Source organism: Eubalaena glacialis, chromosome 8 (assembly GCF_028564815.1).
Source record: "Eubalaena glacialis isolate mEubGla1 chromosome 8, mEubGla1.1.hap2.+ XY, whole genome shotgun sequence".
NCBI lineage: Eukaryota > Metazoa > Chordata > Mammalia > Artiodactyla > Balaenidae > Eubalaena > Eubalaena glacialis.
In genome coordinates this window covers 126796666-126813227 of record NC_083723.1, presented here as the reverse complement: position 1 = coordinate 126813227, position 16562 = coordinate 126796666, and the positions used below count along the sequence as shown (strand labels likewise).

Sequence of the window (16562 nt, the reverse complement as noted above, 5' to 3'; positions counted from 1 at the left end):
GGCCGGGGACGCGGCCCCCTCCTGCTGCCCTCACCAAGCCCACACGAACAAAGTGGCACAACTCATAGACCACGTAGGAGCTATTTATTCGGTTCACAGTCGCGTGAAATGCAGCAATAAAAATCTTTGGACTTCAGCAAGTTGTTTTAATTTTTTTCTCTTTTGAAATTAAAAAAAAGAAAAAAAGTGTCCGATGTCCCATAATGGAACTTAGGGGATTAAAAAAGATGAAACCCTACGCAGCCCCCTTCGCAAAAAAAAAAAAAAAAAACCGTAAAATTAGCATAATCTCATAAACATAAGAAAACTCAAAAAATATTTTATAGTCAGATATTTTGGATTTTACAACTCCTGTAAATTATATATACACAGAATATTGCAGAACCATAGCTAATACACGGTATTTTCACTATTAATGCTGGTATAATCTTTATACACTGGCCCTTTATTTATGATTTTAAATTATTGCATTGTTTAGCTCGGACTGAGACTGGGCTTGGCGCCCACCCCCTACTCACTGTCCGACTTGCCCTCCTTGGCGGTGGTGGAGTGGTTGTACAGGCCCTGCGCCATGAGGTGCACGGCCAGCGTGTTCTTGTTGCCCGTGGCCTTCTTGATCTTGGCGCGCTTGTTCTGGAACCAAATCTTGATCTGTGACTCGTTGAGGCTGAGCTCCTGGGCCAGGCTCTGGCGCCGCTGCTCCGTCAGGTACCTGTTGGTCTGGAACTCGGCCTTGAGCCTCTGCAGCTGCTCCGCCGTGAAGGCCGTGCGGGGCCGCTTGTCCTCTTTGTTGGGGTTCTTCTTCTTTGGTTTGCGAGACCTGGGACCTAGACAGGCATGGTGGACACAGAGAACTTGGGTGAGGAGGGCTCCAGGCATGCCTCCTTACTCAGTGGGGAGTCAACCACGGGCACGGAAGGATGCAGAGGCCGGGAGGGAGGCGGCTGCCCAGGGCCAGTTGGCTGACCTGGAGGAAAGCTGGCCTGGACTTGAGATGGGACGGGGCGGAGCTCCCACCCACCTCCAGGACCCTCCCCTGGGGAGCGAGGAGGTGGCCCAGGAAGTCTGCAGGAGGGACCGTGAGTGCGGGTGAAGGGCTGGCTTAGCGGAAAGGGCTCCGGATGAAAGGAGAACTCCTGCAGGAAAGGGAAAAACCACAACTTTGTGGCCAGGCTTTTTCTAGCCCTTTCTGAGGTTCTGTCCAGGAATAAGGACAGGACAGGGGTAGGTGCTAGAAGAGAGGTGAGGGGGAAAGATCGGGGCGGGGCAGCCAGAGTAGCAGGAGGAGCCCTGGGGGGTGTAAAGGGACTCCCACAGGGAACACCCCCCAGGTCCCAAGGGCCAGGGGGCAGGGTCAGCTGGGCCCTGAGAACAGGAGGGGCCCAGAGGTCTGCCTCCCCACCTGGCCCTGGGCCCAAGTTCACTGCTCCCTTTAGGGACGGAAAGGCGCCCACATGTCCTTGCCTGAGTGTGGCAGGAGCACTGAGCTTCCTACCCCTTCCGCACCAGGTCTCCCCAGTCCCCTGTCCAGGAGAGGGGGCAGGGCGCGTGGTCGGGAGCGGAGGAGGCCGCTGGGGGGCCCGGGTGACCTTGGGCAGAGGTTCACACTTCTGACCCCTCACACCTCCTCCCGCTGGGACGCCCCACAGCACTTGAGGTTGGCTTGGGACCGTGGTGGTGAGGCTCCCAGGACCTGGCCATGGGAAAAGGCCTGAGAAAGGAGAGCAGAGCGAAGGGGGCCAAGTGTGTTCTTTTCGTTGGTCTCAGAAGGTGGGCCCCGCGAGCGTGTCTGTGAGGGAAGAAGCCCTTGCAGGAGGGAGTGACGGCTGCACGCCTGGGGTTCTTAATCTGTGAAGTGTGTGAATTGACTCTGGGGGGCTCCTGGCCCCAGCTTCTTCCGAGGCGCCCTCGGTGAGAGGCTGGAGAAGGCTAGACCTCGGGCAGCCGGAGCACCGAGGTCCCCGCCCCTCTCTGCAGGGTCAAGGGGCTGCCGGGCCACGCAGCGCAGCGCCGGCGGAGGGATCCAGCTGCGAGCCCCTCCGGGGGCACCCGGACCCGGACCGGACCAGGAAGGTGGGTTCGGTCCCCGGCCCGCGCCGAGCGAGCGGTCTGGGACGGTCCGCAGGCCCAGGGGGCGCCGAGCCCTCCCTCCCCCGCCCACCGAGCCCTGTCCTGCCTCTCCGGAGGCACGATCGGAAAGAGGGGGCCGTGCGCGCTGGAGAGGGGGCGCCAAGGGCTGATTCGGCTCACACTCCGGGCCTTTTAGCTTCCAGAGCACGCCCCCGCTCACACCCACCCACGCGCACTGCCCCACGCGCGCGCACACTCACGGTCCCGTCGCACCCACTCCTCGCCCAGCCGCCTGGCTCTTACCCGGGGGGTGCGGATCCGGGGCGGCGGCCGGCGTCCCGGGCGCGCCAAGGGGGAAGGAGGTGTCTCGGCGAGGCCTCGACAGGCCCCGGGCGGCCCCGCGCCTGCTCGGCCCCCCAACGAAGCCTCGCGTAGCGGAGCCGGTTCTCCGTCCCCACTCCCGCCCTCCCCAACCCCCAAACTTCTCTGGTCCTGGGGCGCTCACACACAACGAATCAGCCCACAAAAGATACACACCATTTTACGCAAAGAAAATCTTCCTAGAATCAGAATTTTTAGTTCCTTTTCTTTCTTGATTTTCTTTCAAACCGCAAACACTTAAGGAGTCTCGGAAACAGGACCAAACCTCCGCAAGAAAACTCTGCGTTGCTGCTTTCTTAAACGCCAAGAAACAAATCTTCTCTTACGGGGCTTTTTTTTTTTTTAAGTCCAGGAAGACCAGCCGCCGAGCCAGGCCGGGCTGCCGGGCTCCCGCGGGCCACTGGGGCCTGGCGCGGCCGCGACTCCGGCGCCGCACAAAGCCGGGCCGAGGCTCCTCGCCGGCCGCATTGTGAGCCTATATGTTAATTAAATATTAACAAAGGAGAGAGGCGAGAACAATGGAGCAAATTTCAGATCTAGCTGGAGAAATCTGGATTTCATCAGAGATATACACACCATCTCTGCGGGAAGGCGGCCAAAGGGTGACTTAGTTGTGCTGTGAACTGGGTAAACGACCCCCGCAAAACAGTTGAGGGCTGTGGGGGGGCAAGGGGATCCGGTCTGCGCTGCCGGCTCGGGGACAAATGGAGTCTGCGCCTAATGGCGGTTCGCAGCCGCAGACCCGCATTTAATGCGGCTGATGATTTCTACAGGGACGTGGACTTAGCTTTTAAAAATCCCGGATCTATGAAAAATACGCCCAGAAGCTCTGCACACCCCCACGGGCTCCCGCCACATTCCCTCTGAAATCTCCTTTTCTACGCAGAGCTGCCCCAGGAAAGCTCTGGGAAAGGTCCTTTCTATTTGGGGATTGCAGGCCTCCCTCCTCCAAGCTGTGTGCGCGCCGGCTCGGCAGTCAAACCAGGCACGGGGCAAAAGGGCGCCTCTGTTTCCATCCCTTCCCTCCGCGGATACCCCCAGGCCCCCTCATCAGCCCCAGCTGAGGAAGAGCAGACAGCCTTGCTTTCTTCCCCGGCCACATCTGGGATAACTGGGTCTTAGGATGAGTCTAGGTCTGCGGTGGGCTGGGCGTGGGTCCCGGGTCTGGACTGAGTTGGAAGAATGCGGAGAAGGGGTGGAGGGTGTGAGCTTCCGGGCCTGTCTGCCAGCCACCCCGTTCCCACCAAATAAACTCCAGCCAAGGGAGGGATGGGCTAGGGGCTGCAAGGAGAGGCCCAAAAGGCAAGAGAGAAAGGAGGTCCTGTGCTTTTGCCGTTCTACGAAGTCTATACCCCCTTGTGAATCAGTCCTGCCCCCTCTCCTCCCGGCCGCTGCCGGGGTCAGCGTCAGCCGCAAACAATGTCGCTGTGTGTGCGTCTTTGTGTTGGGGGACAGGGATCCTGGTGTCTTCTTTCTCCGGGTAAGTTCCCGCGCCAGCGCTGCCCCGCAACCCCACGGGCCTCCCCACGGCGGGCCAGGACATGGGTCCCCAGGACTCACCTGAAGAAGGTCGGTCCGAGTAGCGCGTGCAGTAGACCCAAGCCGGCCAGAGCATGGGCTGCGCACCCAGGTTGGCGCTGGCCTGCGAACTGTCCGAGTCTGAGCTCACAGACAGGTCGCCGCCGCCCAAGCCGCGGGCCTTGAGCGCCCCGTCCAGGGGGCCCCCGGCGTCTCCGCCTTTCTTGGCGCCGCTGTGCAGCGAGAGCGCCTTGGAGCCGCCTTCGCCGTCACCCGGAGAGTCGCCGCCGCCACCGCCGGGCAGCGGCCCGACCGCACCCGGCGCACCCGGCGCGTTCTGCCGGGGCTCCCGGCCCGACCCCAGGAGCTGCTCGGCGCCGCCCGCGCCACCGCCTCCCTCCGCGCCGCCCGCGCCGCCTTCGCCGCCGCCTCCGCCGTTTCTGCCTCTTCCGGAGCCGGCGCAGCACGTCCCCGCGTCCTTTCTCCGGCCGAACTCGGGCCGCAGGATGTTGTCGATGAAGAAGTTGGTAATGCGGTGTGGATGCTGGTGGTTGCCCGGCGCCTGCAGGACCGCGGGCAGCATCAGAGCCCGCCGGCGGCCAGTGTCCGCGTCGCCCGGGCTGCTGCCGCCGCCGCCCGAGCCGCCGCTGGGGCTGGATTCCGGCTGCCGCTGCCCCTCCACCGCCGCCGCCGCCGCCGCTTCGCTGGGCTTGGGGTCATTCTCCTCCATGCTGTTAGCAACAAATCCCAAATCGCTTCTCCGGGGAGTCCCTCCAATCAGCCCTCGGCCCGCCCGCTCTGCACGCGGAGACTCTCGCGGCCAGCCCTGCCCCTACCCCGCCGAGTCTTCCGAGGGCGTGCGCGGCGGCCGCAGCCAGGGCTGGGCTCCTACAAGTCGCCGGCCGCGCTCAGAGCGGAGCCACGTTCCAATCCACGAGTTGAGTTAGAAAATACCAAGAGTCGCCCCGCGCCCAGATGCCGGGAGATTCAAAAGAGTCCGGTCCTCGTCTTCGCAGCGCACCCGGGCGTTAGACAGTCACAATGGTCCAGCGTGGACCCGGGGCGCCTCCGGGCTCCGCGCTCCTCTCCACCTCCGGCTGCCTCCGATCCGGCGCTGCCGCGGCGGCCGCCCGGGGCTAGAGCTCCGCGCATGCAGGCAGCGCGCTCCCCCGCTCACGCCCGCAGGGCCCCACTTGGGCCGCCGCCGCCGCCCGGCCGCCCCCGCCCGCGCGCCCCGGCCGGCCCTCGAGGGTGCGGGGCGCGAGCGGTCAGCGCGCCCGCCGCCGCCAGCACGCACATGGAGGCCCGCGGGCCCGCGCTGCGCTCCGCCGGCCTCGGGGCCCCCTCCGCGCGGCCGCCGCCCCGCTGCGGACCGGGGCGCCCCACCGGCGTGCGGCCGCGCCCCCGCCGAGCCCCGCCGAGCCCCGCGGCCCGAGTCGCATGGGTGAGCGGCGGGAGGCGCGGGCCGGGCCGGGCCGGGCTGGGCCGCCCGCGCTCCCTCGCCGTCTGCGCGCCCTCGCCGCCTCGGCCTCCGCGCGGCTCGGAAATTTCCAGGCCACTTAGCGCAACCCGAGACACTTTGACTCTGGATTTTTGTTCTTATTTTTAACAGAGCCCCCTCGAGTGACGTCGCGGGCCGGTCTCCTGGACACGTGCCTCGGGCCAATGGTCGCGGCGCCGCGCGCCCACGTGACGCGCCGGCGGCCGCTCGGTGACAGGAGCCTCCCGCCGCCCCTCCCCCGCCGTCGCCGCCCCTCCCCCCCTTAAAGCGGCAGCGTCCTGGCGCTCCGGGGACCGGAGCCCGAACCGGCGAGACCGCGACCGCGTACCCTGCGCTCGCTCGTGTTTTCCCTGCCGCTTCTCGGTTCAGGGATCTGAGAAACCCGCGCGATAGCCCCGCCGGGTCACCCCGGCGTGCAGACGTGGACAAGCGCTGGAAGACTGCTATTTTTTAACATTTCCATATTGTTTACCGTGGGGAAAAAATCCCACAATTCCTTGCACAAAATGCATAAATAACATTAAGTGAGCTGCCGAGATACAAAGGGACTTTTGTAGTCCGCCTTCCTTGCTGGTCGGAGAGGGGAATTGTCACTTACATTTGACTTTGGTAACCCGGCAGATTCCTGTCTTAAACGCAGAGCTGACGCGCAGGACCCTCTTCCTACAGACACTCATCGTAAGTGTGCGTGTGTGTGCGCGTGTGCGCGCTAGTGCAGGGAGCCGCGTGCATACGGTAGGATTCCACCCCGGGACAACGATCCTCCTGAAACATGCATGCAGATCCAGAAGAGCTCGGGAATAAGATTTGGGACTCCGTGTGGGGGAAAAGAAATAAAGGAGCCTAAGGGGTTATAAATGAGTCTTCTTTTCTGGAAAGGGAAGGGGAGCTGACGGTCAGCCAAGACTTCAAAACCACGTGGAGAGAAAATACTCTAGAGCAGCTGCCTCCCCCCAATTCCCCACCCATCATCTGCCCCACCCCAGGGAGGGACTACCAGGAGGACATTCACCTCATTTTCTTGTCTTAAAATCCTTTAAACTAGTTTTTCTGGAGAGCAGGGCCCATCTGAAAGGGAAATTAGAAATCACATGGTGGGGTGGCCCCCCAATTTCGCCCCCCCCCGCTTTCCTCTATCCCTTCTAAACTTCCTTTCCAGTTGCTGTCAGAATGTCCAACTTGAACTTCTGTTTCCTTCTCTCCCCCCTCCTCCTTCTGACGCCTTCCTGTTCACTCTTCTGTCCTTGCCCCCAGCTGCAGACACCCCACCAAACACCCGTTGTTACCCCAGGCATGCCTGTCCATCGTTTAAAAGGCATGGAAATTTTCAAAGTTCGAGAAACATCCAAAAGGGCAACTCTGAGGGTGCTGGAGCGCTGGCACAATAAAAGTACACTGGAGGGGGATGAGAAGAAGGACGGAGAGAGGCAGAAGAGGGAGAGCCCAGGTGCCCTAGGTCTGGACAGCCCAGGTGGCTGCGGGGTACCCAGCAACTGAGGCCCCCCACGGGGCCGGCCCTGGGCCTGGGGCAGCCAGCAGGAGGCTGTCAGGCCGGGAGGGATAGAGTAAGTTCTGGACAAGCAGCCCTCCTGGCGGTGTGACCACCAGGCCACGTTGAGGCTTGAAGGCTTGACCCTGACCTGGCTCTCCTTTTCTCTGGTCCCCACCCAGGTCCTATCCTCTCTCCACCCCAGCTCTGTCCACCCACTGCGGGCTCCAGAGTCAGGCCTGGGCTCAACTAGAAGCAACAGTTACAAGGTGCTGCTGGGGGGAATTTCACCTGTGGAGGAGGGGCACGGACTGGGCAGAAGGTTCTGGGCTGGGTCACCTGCTGCTAAATGCAGGTAGGTGCCTGGGTGTGGGTAGGCTCTGGAGGCAGACGGGGAGGCTCATTGGTCCTCGGTGAGACTCAAGCAGGACGGGGAAGCACTTCCCACTGGGGTGACTCACATCTCTCTTCCCTCCCCCACCAGTGGAAGGGTCTTCACCAAATTATCTGGCTAGATACACACCTGCCAGTGGCCCTCCCTGGGTCTCAAAAAATGAAGCCCATAGTCTGTGTGTGTCTGGAAAAATGAAGCTGGTGAGTTTTGTGGGAACACCCTATTTACACATGTTTAGGGTTTGGGGGAAATTTTCCTGCGACTCTGTGAACCCTAATCATCAGAGAATGTCCAATGATTTTTGGGTCTCTGGATCACCAAGTGGGTAGAGGGGGGGCCCGGGACTGGTTGCTTCCTGCAAAGCCACCACAGGTTAATTTCTCCACCTGTCCCATGAAAACCAGTTAGGCTATCTCCTGAGAAATAATTTCTGATGTCTTGGGCATCTTTGCCTCTGATTGCCTTAGCATTAACTGAGCCCAAGTGCTTTACTTCTGTGTTTTCTCCTGCGATCCAGACCCAAATTACTGGCTGCAGCATGAGCTCTGCAAAGCAGCATGTCATCTCCAGGCCAACCTCACTTTTGGGGGGACAGCATTCTGCAGACACTGGTCTCCAGGCTGCAGATCAGACTGGTCGAGGAAGCAGGCCAATTCCTGAGTTACGGGCCGTGGTGGGACCGTGCAGGAGGAGGTGCAGGAGGAGGAGGAGGGGAAAGAGGAAGGAATGAGGGGAGAAATCATTAGAGAGTATCAGGCCACTCAAAGCCAACCCAAACATGAACGTAATTCCGGAAGCGAGCGCCCCTTGGGAGTGGGCACCATTCAAAGGTACAGCGTGGAGGGTGAGAAAATCTGGGGGGAAGCTGCAGAAAGTTGATTTGACCCGGGGCTGAGGGAATCCTAAATCTTACAAACACAGAAATCGCAACAAGCTGTTTCAGAAAGCTCTAAAACCCGCTTGAGGGCCGACCGGCCAGGCGGGATCTGGGACCTCGCCTGGCTGTGCTTTCTGGGGGCGCTGGGGAAGGCGGGGGACGCATTTCCAAGTGTCCGCTCCAGAACCCGAGGTGCCGGCCCTGCGCCCAGCGAGCCACGCAGCTCCGCTTTCCCACCTGGATGGCGGCCGTCCCGCAGGGTGGGCTTCTCCGCGTGAACAGGCGACCAGCACTGGACATTTGTTTCTCCCCAACATAGTGAGGCCACGGCCCGGGACCCCCGATCCCTTCTCCTCTCGCCAGGCCCAGGAGAGTGGCGGCAACCCCCCCCTCCCCGCTTCCGGAGAACCATCCTCCACGCTTCCCGGGCGCTCTGCACAAAGGGGGACCTCGGAATGTATCAAGGGGAAAGCCGGCTTCTGGACACGGTGTTTTCATAGCACCGACGCTAGACTGACAAAATCTCCGGTGGCAGAGAGCTCCTGGGGACGCTGGGTGCCTGGCTACAGATCCAAGCCTCCCGTTTTTTCCTAAAAACGAGGCCGGAGGAGGGGAACTTTTCCAGCCACTCTGCTGTCCCCTTACTTCCCGCACTTCTCTGGGAGGGCGGGGGGACGCGAAGAAAACAAACGAGCGCAATATGAGCGGCGTTGGCTCGCAGGGGTCCTCGTCACTCGGTTGGTAGAGACGCCCAACAATTCCGGAGGGCGAAATCTCAACCACAGCAGAATCAGGCCGGGGAGCCCCGCGCCCGTGGCCGAGAGCCAGCCCCGCGCGGCCGGTCCCCGGCGCCGGGCAGGGGCCTTGGGGCCGAGCGGGGAGAAAGGGCCTGGCCCGGCGGAGAGCCACCCTCGGCTCCTGGGGCTGCCGCCGCGACCCCGGCCTGCAGACAAAGGCCGAAACGATGGGGCAGGCGGAGGAGGGGGTGGTCGGGCGGGGCCGGCGGGCGCGGAGGAAGTGCGGGTGTGCTCACCTCCCAGCCACGCACCGGACGAACTTGGGGGCCTGGGGTCAGGGACCTCGTCCGAGTAGCCCCAGGAGAGGGTTAAGCGCAGCCGCAGAGGACCTGGAAAGGGCCTGAAGCGTCGTGGGGAGTGGGGCGCAGACGCCCTTGCGCTCCGGACCCGCGCCTCTCCCTGCCCCGGGCGGCAAGGGGCGCCCCGCTCCCGAAAGTCCCCACGTGGCACCCAGGAGAGCCTGGTGGCTGGGTTGGCGCCAGGCGGAGGCTTAGCTGAGGAAGGGGGAGGGCAGCGAGCGGCATTGCCCGTCTGGACCCTGCCGCCAGAGCCGGAGAAGAGGCGGCCTGTGCTCGGCAAAAGCCCCCCCGTGGGAGCTGGAGGCTGTGAAGTGGGTGCCCGCCTGTCCAGGCCACAGGGAGAGGACCTACTTTTGATGCTTATCCTCAGCGCCAGCCTGGGAGGGCTGGGGAGATGGGCGGAGGGTGGGCAGTTCTCCAGAGCCGAAACCTTCCCTAACCTGGTTTCTCAGGAAAAAGGATGCTTCTAAAGGGAAATCGTAGGATCGCCCCACTTGTGCTAGGAAACACACCCCCAAACTCATTCTTTTGCTCTGGCCCGGTGGCCCACCATCCGTTGGCTTTCTCCAGAGCCAGGCGACTCTTGCCTTAAATGACCTGAGCTGGGATTCCTTGGGAATCACCTTGTGCCCTAGGGGCCCCTTTCCTGCTCTCTCACCCTGTTTCACTGCTGTTCTCCATCCCAGTAAAATGTGGACGCCTCTGGAAGTGGGGCCGGCTTCCACTCCAAGTGGACCACACTCTCCTCACCAAGCCCACTGAGCAGCCTGTGCAGAGTCATACAGACTGTTCCGTGACCTCACGCCTCCATGGTAAAGAAAATGTCCCCTCGGAATTGCGGCAACCAAGAAGAAAGTGACACATTGCAAATAATCCAGAGGCAAATAAGTAGAATTAGTTGGAATTTGAAGAGCGGCACCTATAGCATGAGCCGGCTGAGCACACGAAAACAAGAAGAAAAGATATACAAAAGGATAATGAGTTGTGAAGACAATCCACCACCCTCTCCAATCTTACAATTACTTACAAATAGTGGAAGGAATTCTAGTGTCTATCCACTGTCTTCCTTTTGATCTTTGCAAGGAAAACAAGATCTTCAAAAGGAACTCGTGGAACACCTGCCTCCCTCACAGAGCATGGGGTTTCTTTTCTTCGTTTTCTTTCCCTGAAAGCTACAGGAAATCACAGCGAGGCGAGCGTGGCATAAACTCACGTATGCTGACTTCACACTATTTTTGGAAACATGATTTGAGTGGCTAGACAGTTCCAGAATTTTAGACAAGTTCAGGTTTAACTTAAACCACCTGGATCCAGCCCAGCTGACCTACCAACTGCTACTGAGACAAATAACTCATTAGTCTGGGTTTTATACCAGGAAGAAAATATCTAAACCATCACCCCCAAATATCAACAATAGAGCTTCACTGGGGGAACTCATGCAGAGTTATATACTGGTTACGTTGGGGGAGATAGATTTTATTTTAAACCTATGTTCAGATTAGTCATGAAATGGATTTTTTTCCTTATCAAATAGAAATATATTAAAATTTATAGTTTATTATTAAAAAGTGAAACTAAATTGTGAATGAAATGAACACATTTCCTGTATTTGATGAAACTACTGATCAATTCCACTGAGTTCAACAGGCTCCGAATTTGGCGGCCTGGGGGCACAGGCTTCACCTTGGTGGAGAGTTTGTATAGTATGGGGTGTATGTCCCCTGGTACATTCCTGTGCTAAGGGCAGAACACTCTTGGGGGATTGGTGGCCTTTTAGGAGCACAAAGTCTCGGTCACTGCATAGTGGGTGCCTGCTCTTGGTGGCTGGTGCTCACTGAGGCCCAACTTCCCTCCTGGGGCAGCTCCAACTGGTCCGGTCAGGGCCCAGGGCCAGGGAATGGCCCTCAGCATTTCTCCCAGTACTCATATCCGCTTCTGTGTCATCATCCCAGCAGACCTCACCCACTTAAGGAAAAGCCCACCAAAGCAATATTTTAAAGTTAGAACACATTAGAGAAGCACTCTTTCTCCTCCCAAAAAAACCGCTTCCTTCTCCTCCATATCTCTAAAAAAATCTTCCATTTCTCTGCAGGCAGCTCTTCATGTTGCATCTTATGTTACGGAGTTTCAGGGTTTTGTGTGTCTCATATCACTTAATCCCCTAAGACACAGCAGCCTCTGTGACGACGGCAAAGTTCAGGAACTCTATACCAGCTGGAGGATAAACACAGGCTAGGAGAGAGAAACGGGATATGCATCAGGATTTCCCACATATGTAGCTAATGCCCTTAAATTCCTAGGGATTTACACCTGCCCAGCTACCCGGAGCCAGAAATGAGAGCTGTCCTAATTAACTACCCAGTTTAGCTCTCCGTTCGCAAGGCCAGGGCTAACTTTGGCGGCGGCGGGGCAGCCTCTGGGTTTCAGATGTTGGGGGCCTGGGGGCGAGGGTCTGAGGCTGCCGGCGGGGACTGAAGGTTTGGTGCCAAAACGCTCCGACGGTAAAGCGCGGATTCCCCAAACAAACCACACATTTTGGGCGACGTTTTTCTGTCTTATTTGCAGATACAAGTTCAGCTGCTGCTCGTGCAAAGCAGCCAGGAAAAGCTCAGCCTTGAAAACAGAATGTGAAACCAAGTCTCGACCGCTAGGAAACCTCGATCCGGGGACATTCTCCGAAGTCGGAGGCCAGAATGGATATCGGATCGAGAGGCAACCCAGAGGCGAGCGTCTGCCAGGGTCCGAGACTGGGCCGAACACAGGCTTGCAGCCTTTCCGCCCGCGCGGGAACCGCCTTTCCTCAGTGAATCAGCTCCTGGAAAGCACGAAATCGAGCCAAAAGAAAGCGGCACGCCCGTCTGCGCCGGGGCACGAGGCGAGCTTCCTCTCCGGGAACCCAGGCGCCTCGCACGTCCAGCCTGGCCGGCGGGGTGGGGGCAGGGTGGACCTTGCTGGGGTTCGGGGTGGCGGGGCAGGAGCATCCCCGGCATCCCCGGCACCCCCTGCGGGCCCAGCTGCTCCGCCGAGCGGGGAAGGTGTGGGGCTCCGCCATGCTCGCATCACCCAGTATCGCCTAGTGGTGTCTCGGCGAGCACCCAGCTTCTCCGCCCGGGGGGCAGTGGTCTCCGTCGCAAGCGGGGATGCGGCGCCCCAAGCCGGATGTTTCCCTTCGTGCGCGCACGCGGGGCGGGAGGAGGTTGTGCCGGGGTGACCCGGTCTCTTGCTCGGCTACTCCTCTCCAAGCTCCCTTCCCCGTCTCGCTGCGCCGTCGGGTTGGGTGAGGGGATCCCTTGCTGGAGTTTGGAGTGGGAGACCCCCTGGAGGCCCCGAAGCCGGTTTCCTCAGAGGGTCTCCCTCCCCGCCCCCCCCCGCCCCCGGCTCATCTGAGTAAGCAGCGAATCCCCGGGCGGGCTTGGCTTTAGGGGTGATTCCTAGAGACCGGCCAGGTGCCCCGCCGCGCCCCGAGAGGGAGGGTGGGGGCGCTGAGGCTGCGGCGCCGGCCCTGCCCCGGAGCCTGGGAGGGTCTACACTCGCGCCGGCTGGCTCGGAGCAGGCCGCTGGGGATGCGCCCGAGCCACGCTCCTGCCTTCTGGCCAGGAGGGGACCCCGGCCCAGTGGAGACTCTGGGCTCTACAGCGAGGTCCCGGGAGTCGGAGCCCGGATCCATGAGACGGACTTCTTGGCTAGGAACTTTCCACCGACGTGAGAGCCTCTGCCCCCAAGCCCCCAAATTCCGAGCCTTGTGAGACGCAGCGCCCGCGAGGAGGCGAAGGGCGCGGCTGCAGCGGAGCCCCCTACGCGGCGGCCAGCTCCCTGGGAGCTCCGGGCCCCGGCCCGGCGCGGATTTGTGAATGGACCGCAGAGCTCTTTGCAGCTCACAGATCAGAGGGCTGCTATCGCCCCACCGACGTGGTCCAATGAGCCGCCGCAATAGCGCTTAGCTACAAAGCCGGCACGGCCCGGACTCGGCGGTTCCGCGCGGCGCGGGGAGGGGACGCGGGAGGGGCGAGCCCGGGCAGCGACTTCAAAGCCTTTCGTCCGGACTCAGTGAAAGGGTGGCGCTCCGGGGGGACACGGTCCGAAACTTCATTCCCCCCCCACCCGCGAACCGCCCCCGGGCCGTCCTAACCACCGCGACCCGAGCTTCCGGTTGCCTCCGGCCCGCCCCGCGCTCGTCCTTCGAGTCCCCCGGGGCCCCAGGGCGCCGCCTCGTCCCCGCACCGGTCCCCGCGGCCTCGCGGGTCTGGCCACACCCGCTTCCCTAAGCAGCCGCGTGGTTCAGAAGGTACCCCCGCTGCCCCCTCCCACCTTTTAAAACCAAAGGCTTTCGTCGCCTCCCTCGAGTTCCCGTTGTTGGGGGGACATTCACGCGCGTGGGTGCCCCGCGGAGGAGCCCGGCGTCCCCGCTCGTGGGTGGAGGCGCCGGGAGGGCCCCTCCAGAGCGAAATGCGTGGGCAAAGCCGCCCGTCCCCGCTCCCATGCCCCGCTGGCCGAGCGCCCACCGCTCCAGCAGCGCGCGCCCTAAAGACGCGAGCTCTGCGGGTGCAGTCACCGCCTCGGGGCCTTCTCGCACCCACTTTCCAAATGCGCGCGCTCTTTCTTCTGGAGAGCCGTGGAGAAGGGGGAGGGGAGGCTGAGGCACGGTGGCGGCGGGGAAGTTTGCTTAAAGGGAGGGGGAGAGAGGTCAGAGGTTAGGAGGGATTAAGGCTCGGTGGCCGCGCTCATCCTCAGTGGCCCAGGGAGAGAATCACTGAAGCAGGGGGTCCGGACATCTTTTAAAAAAACGATTTGGGGGGGAGGGCGTTGGTCCAATGAAGACAGAGAAAGGTCCGAAATGGAAGAGAGCAGAGGAGGACAGGATCTAGGGGATGCACAGCTAAGGAGGAAAAGGACCTAGGAGGAAAGAGGGGCAGCGCTTCGTCTTCAGGACTCTTCGCCCTGGTGACAAGGGCGTCCCGGGGAGAGTCTCCCTACCGCGGGGGCAGAGGCCCCGCTCTCTCCTGCAAACTGTCCACGGACTCGTCAGCTTCCCCCCAGGGAATGGGCGCGCCTCTATCAGGCAAGGCTCTTAAAGGGCCTGCTTCTGCCTGGCTCCTCTCCGCTATCCTCTTGGGAAGACCTCCAGAAGGCCCCCCCCCTCTGCTTCCCCCTCCCCAGATTCCCCGGAATACATTCCCCCTGGGATGAACTGCCCCCAGCCACAAGAGGGAACTTCCCAAAGCTATGGCAGCCAAGGGTAAAAGGAAAACACGACTCTGATATTTCCTTCCCCACTTAACCCTCCTCCACCCCCGACTACCAGCCCTCTTCCCACCAGCCCGGAAGGGATGAGGCCTTAACCTATGTAGCATCACTGCTCTGATGACAATGGAGATTTCTCTCCAGCTCTGAGCATGAGACTCACGCACCCGACTGCCTCCTGGCTGCCTCTACCCGGAGTTCTAACGGGCATTTCAATTTCACAGTCCAAATGGGATGGGTTGAGTCCTGCCCCCTCGCCCCCGGTCTGCTCCTTCCCCGTTTTCCCCATCCACCCAGTTGGGAGACAGTCCTGGTAGCTCCCTCTCACAGGCCACACCTGGTCTTCAGCTGCGGCCATTTCTGCCCACACCTGGAGGGCTGGTCTTTCAACCTCTATTGGCCCCTGGCAGCCTGTTCTCTCTCCACACTTGGTCTACACCAGTGGTTTCCAAGATTGCTGAGAATTAGACACAACCCTAAAACACACTTTTGGGCCCTACGTGAACTGCCTCGGCCACTCCCCTCACCTGAGGTTATAAGGCTGGCCTCCCTCGGCCAGCTTAAACACCCCAACTCTGCTGCCAAGCCCTTCCCATTTCAGGGGTGTCCCCGCCCCCTGTCTTTGCTCTCCCCTCTGTGGAACATTCTTCCCCCAGAACCCTGGATACAGATGACCCCAGAGAGAGACCGCGTCTCTAAAACAGCTCCTGCCCCAGTTGTATTCTCCACAGCACTCATGGCTATTGAAGTTATAAGTACCCAGGTGTGTACTGCCGGGCTGTCCTACAAAGTGGACTGGAGAAGGGCAGGGCCTTGTCTGCATGAGGAGGGGCCTCAGCCGCGTCCCACCCGCACTCTCAAGGTGTCTCAGCATCCTTACACCCCTCATGGTCATTGAGGGCCCCGAGGAGCTTTGTTTATTTGGACTATGCCTATTGATGATTCATCTACAATAACAATAAAAACCCACTTCATGTTTACTTAAATCTTATATTTTAATAAACACTTACTATATTTCCCAAAACAATACAAAATTAGAAGAGTGGTGTTTTACATTTTTGCACACTTCTTTATAATGTCTGGTTTAAGAGGAGATAGCTGGATTCTCATTTCTGCTGTGCAATCCATTATTTCGGTTCAAGTATACGGAGAAAATGCAGCCTCTCACAGACATGTAGTTGGGAAAGGAGGAATGTTTTATTAGCCTTGTCACACGATTGTGGATGTTCTTCCTGAATATTACACAAAATTCAACAGGTGGGAGTTTTGGAATTTAGTTGCAATATGGAATCTGAAACCATATCAATGAACACTTCATACTCTATTACGTTAAAATCCATTGATCTATCTTACACTTTGAATGGGTCTTTTACCCATGAAAGATTTAGCAACATCATTCATTGGTTATTTGGAAAATAATGCTTCTCTGAGTTATGCAGTTCTCCCAAATGTTGACAGGTTTTCTTAAACAATATCACAAAATTACTTTCGTTAATATCACTGCTGAGCTCATCGGAAAGGTCTTTAAATACTGGGAAGTTGTCTGACTTATGGTATTGGATATACGTTTTCCAAAATTTTACTTTTCACTTGAAAACTCAGATTTTATCATTGGCAACAACTACTGTTTTCCTTGACATGACAGGCTCACTTCATTTATTTTTGAGAAAATGTCTGAACAACTATGGTGTGTCTGCCAGGTGTGTTTTGTGTACAGCAGAGTTCCATGGCAGAGGGCTGGTTGGCTCACAGCTCACCCACAGGGGCTCCCCTTAGACATCTCCTGCCCTTCTGAGTGCAGCGCTGTGAACACGAGCCCCCGTTCCTTCCTCCAGAATGGACATGTACTCAAGGGCTGAGCTTTAATAAAGCTAATACTTTTTTTACTGCTTTTTCAAGGACATTCTTCAGTGAAACTGGCAATTTTTTTTTGAATTTTATTTTATTTTTTTAGACAGCAGGTTCTTTTTAGTTATCTATTTTATACATATTAGT

The 16562-nt window shown here is 59.2% G+C and overlaps 1 protein-coding gene across 1 annotated transcript; it reads right to left on the bottom strand.

Moving 5' to 3' along the window:
• Positions 1-392: 392 nt before the first annotated feature.
• On the bottom strand, positions 393-4699 carry EN2 (engrailed homeobox 2). The gene is made up of 2 exons (XM_061198214.1): positions 4012-4699; positions 393-827 (listed from the first exon to the last, which is right to left on the bottom strand). The coding sequence occupies exons 1-2, from the start codon at positions 4697-4699 to the stop codon at positions 511-513; spliced, it is 1005 nt and encodes a 334-aa protein (XP_061054197.1). The 3' UTR covers positions 393-510.
• Positions 4700-16562: the final 11863 nt, after the last annotated feature.

Bases quoted from the DNA above. Each gene is read 5' to 3' on its own strand.
- EN2 (XM_061198214.1), bottom strand. From the start codon at position 4,699: ATGGAGGAGAATGACCCCAAGCCCAGCGAAGCGGCGGCGGCGGCGGCG. The intron at 828-4,011 runs GTGAGTCCTGGG...ATGCCTGTCTAG, and splicing joins CTCGGACCGACCTTCTTCAG to GTCCCAGGTCTCGCAAACCA.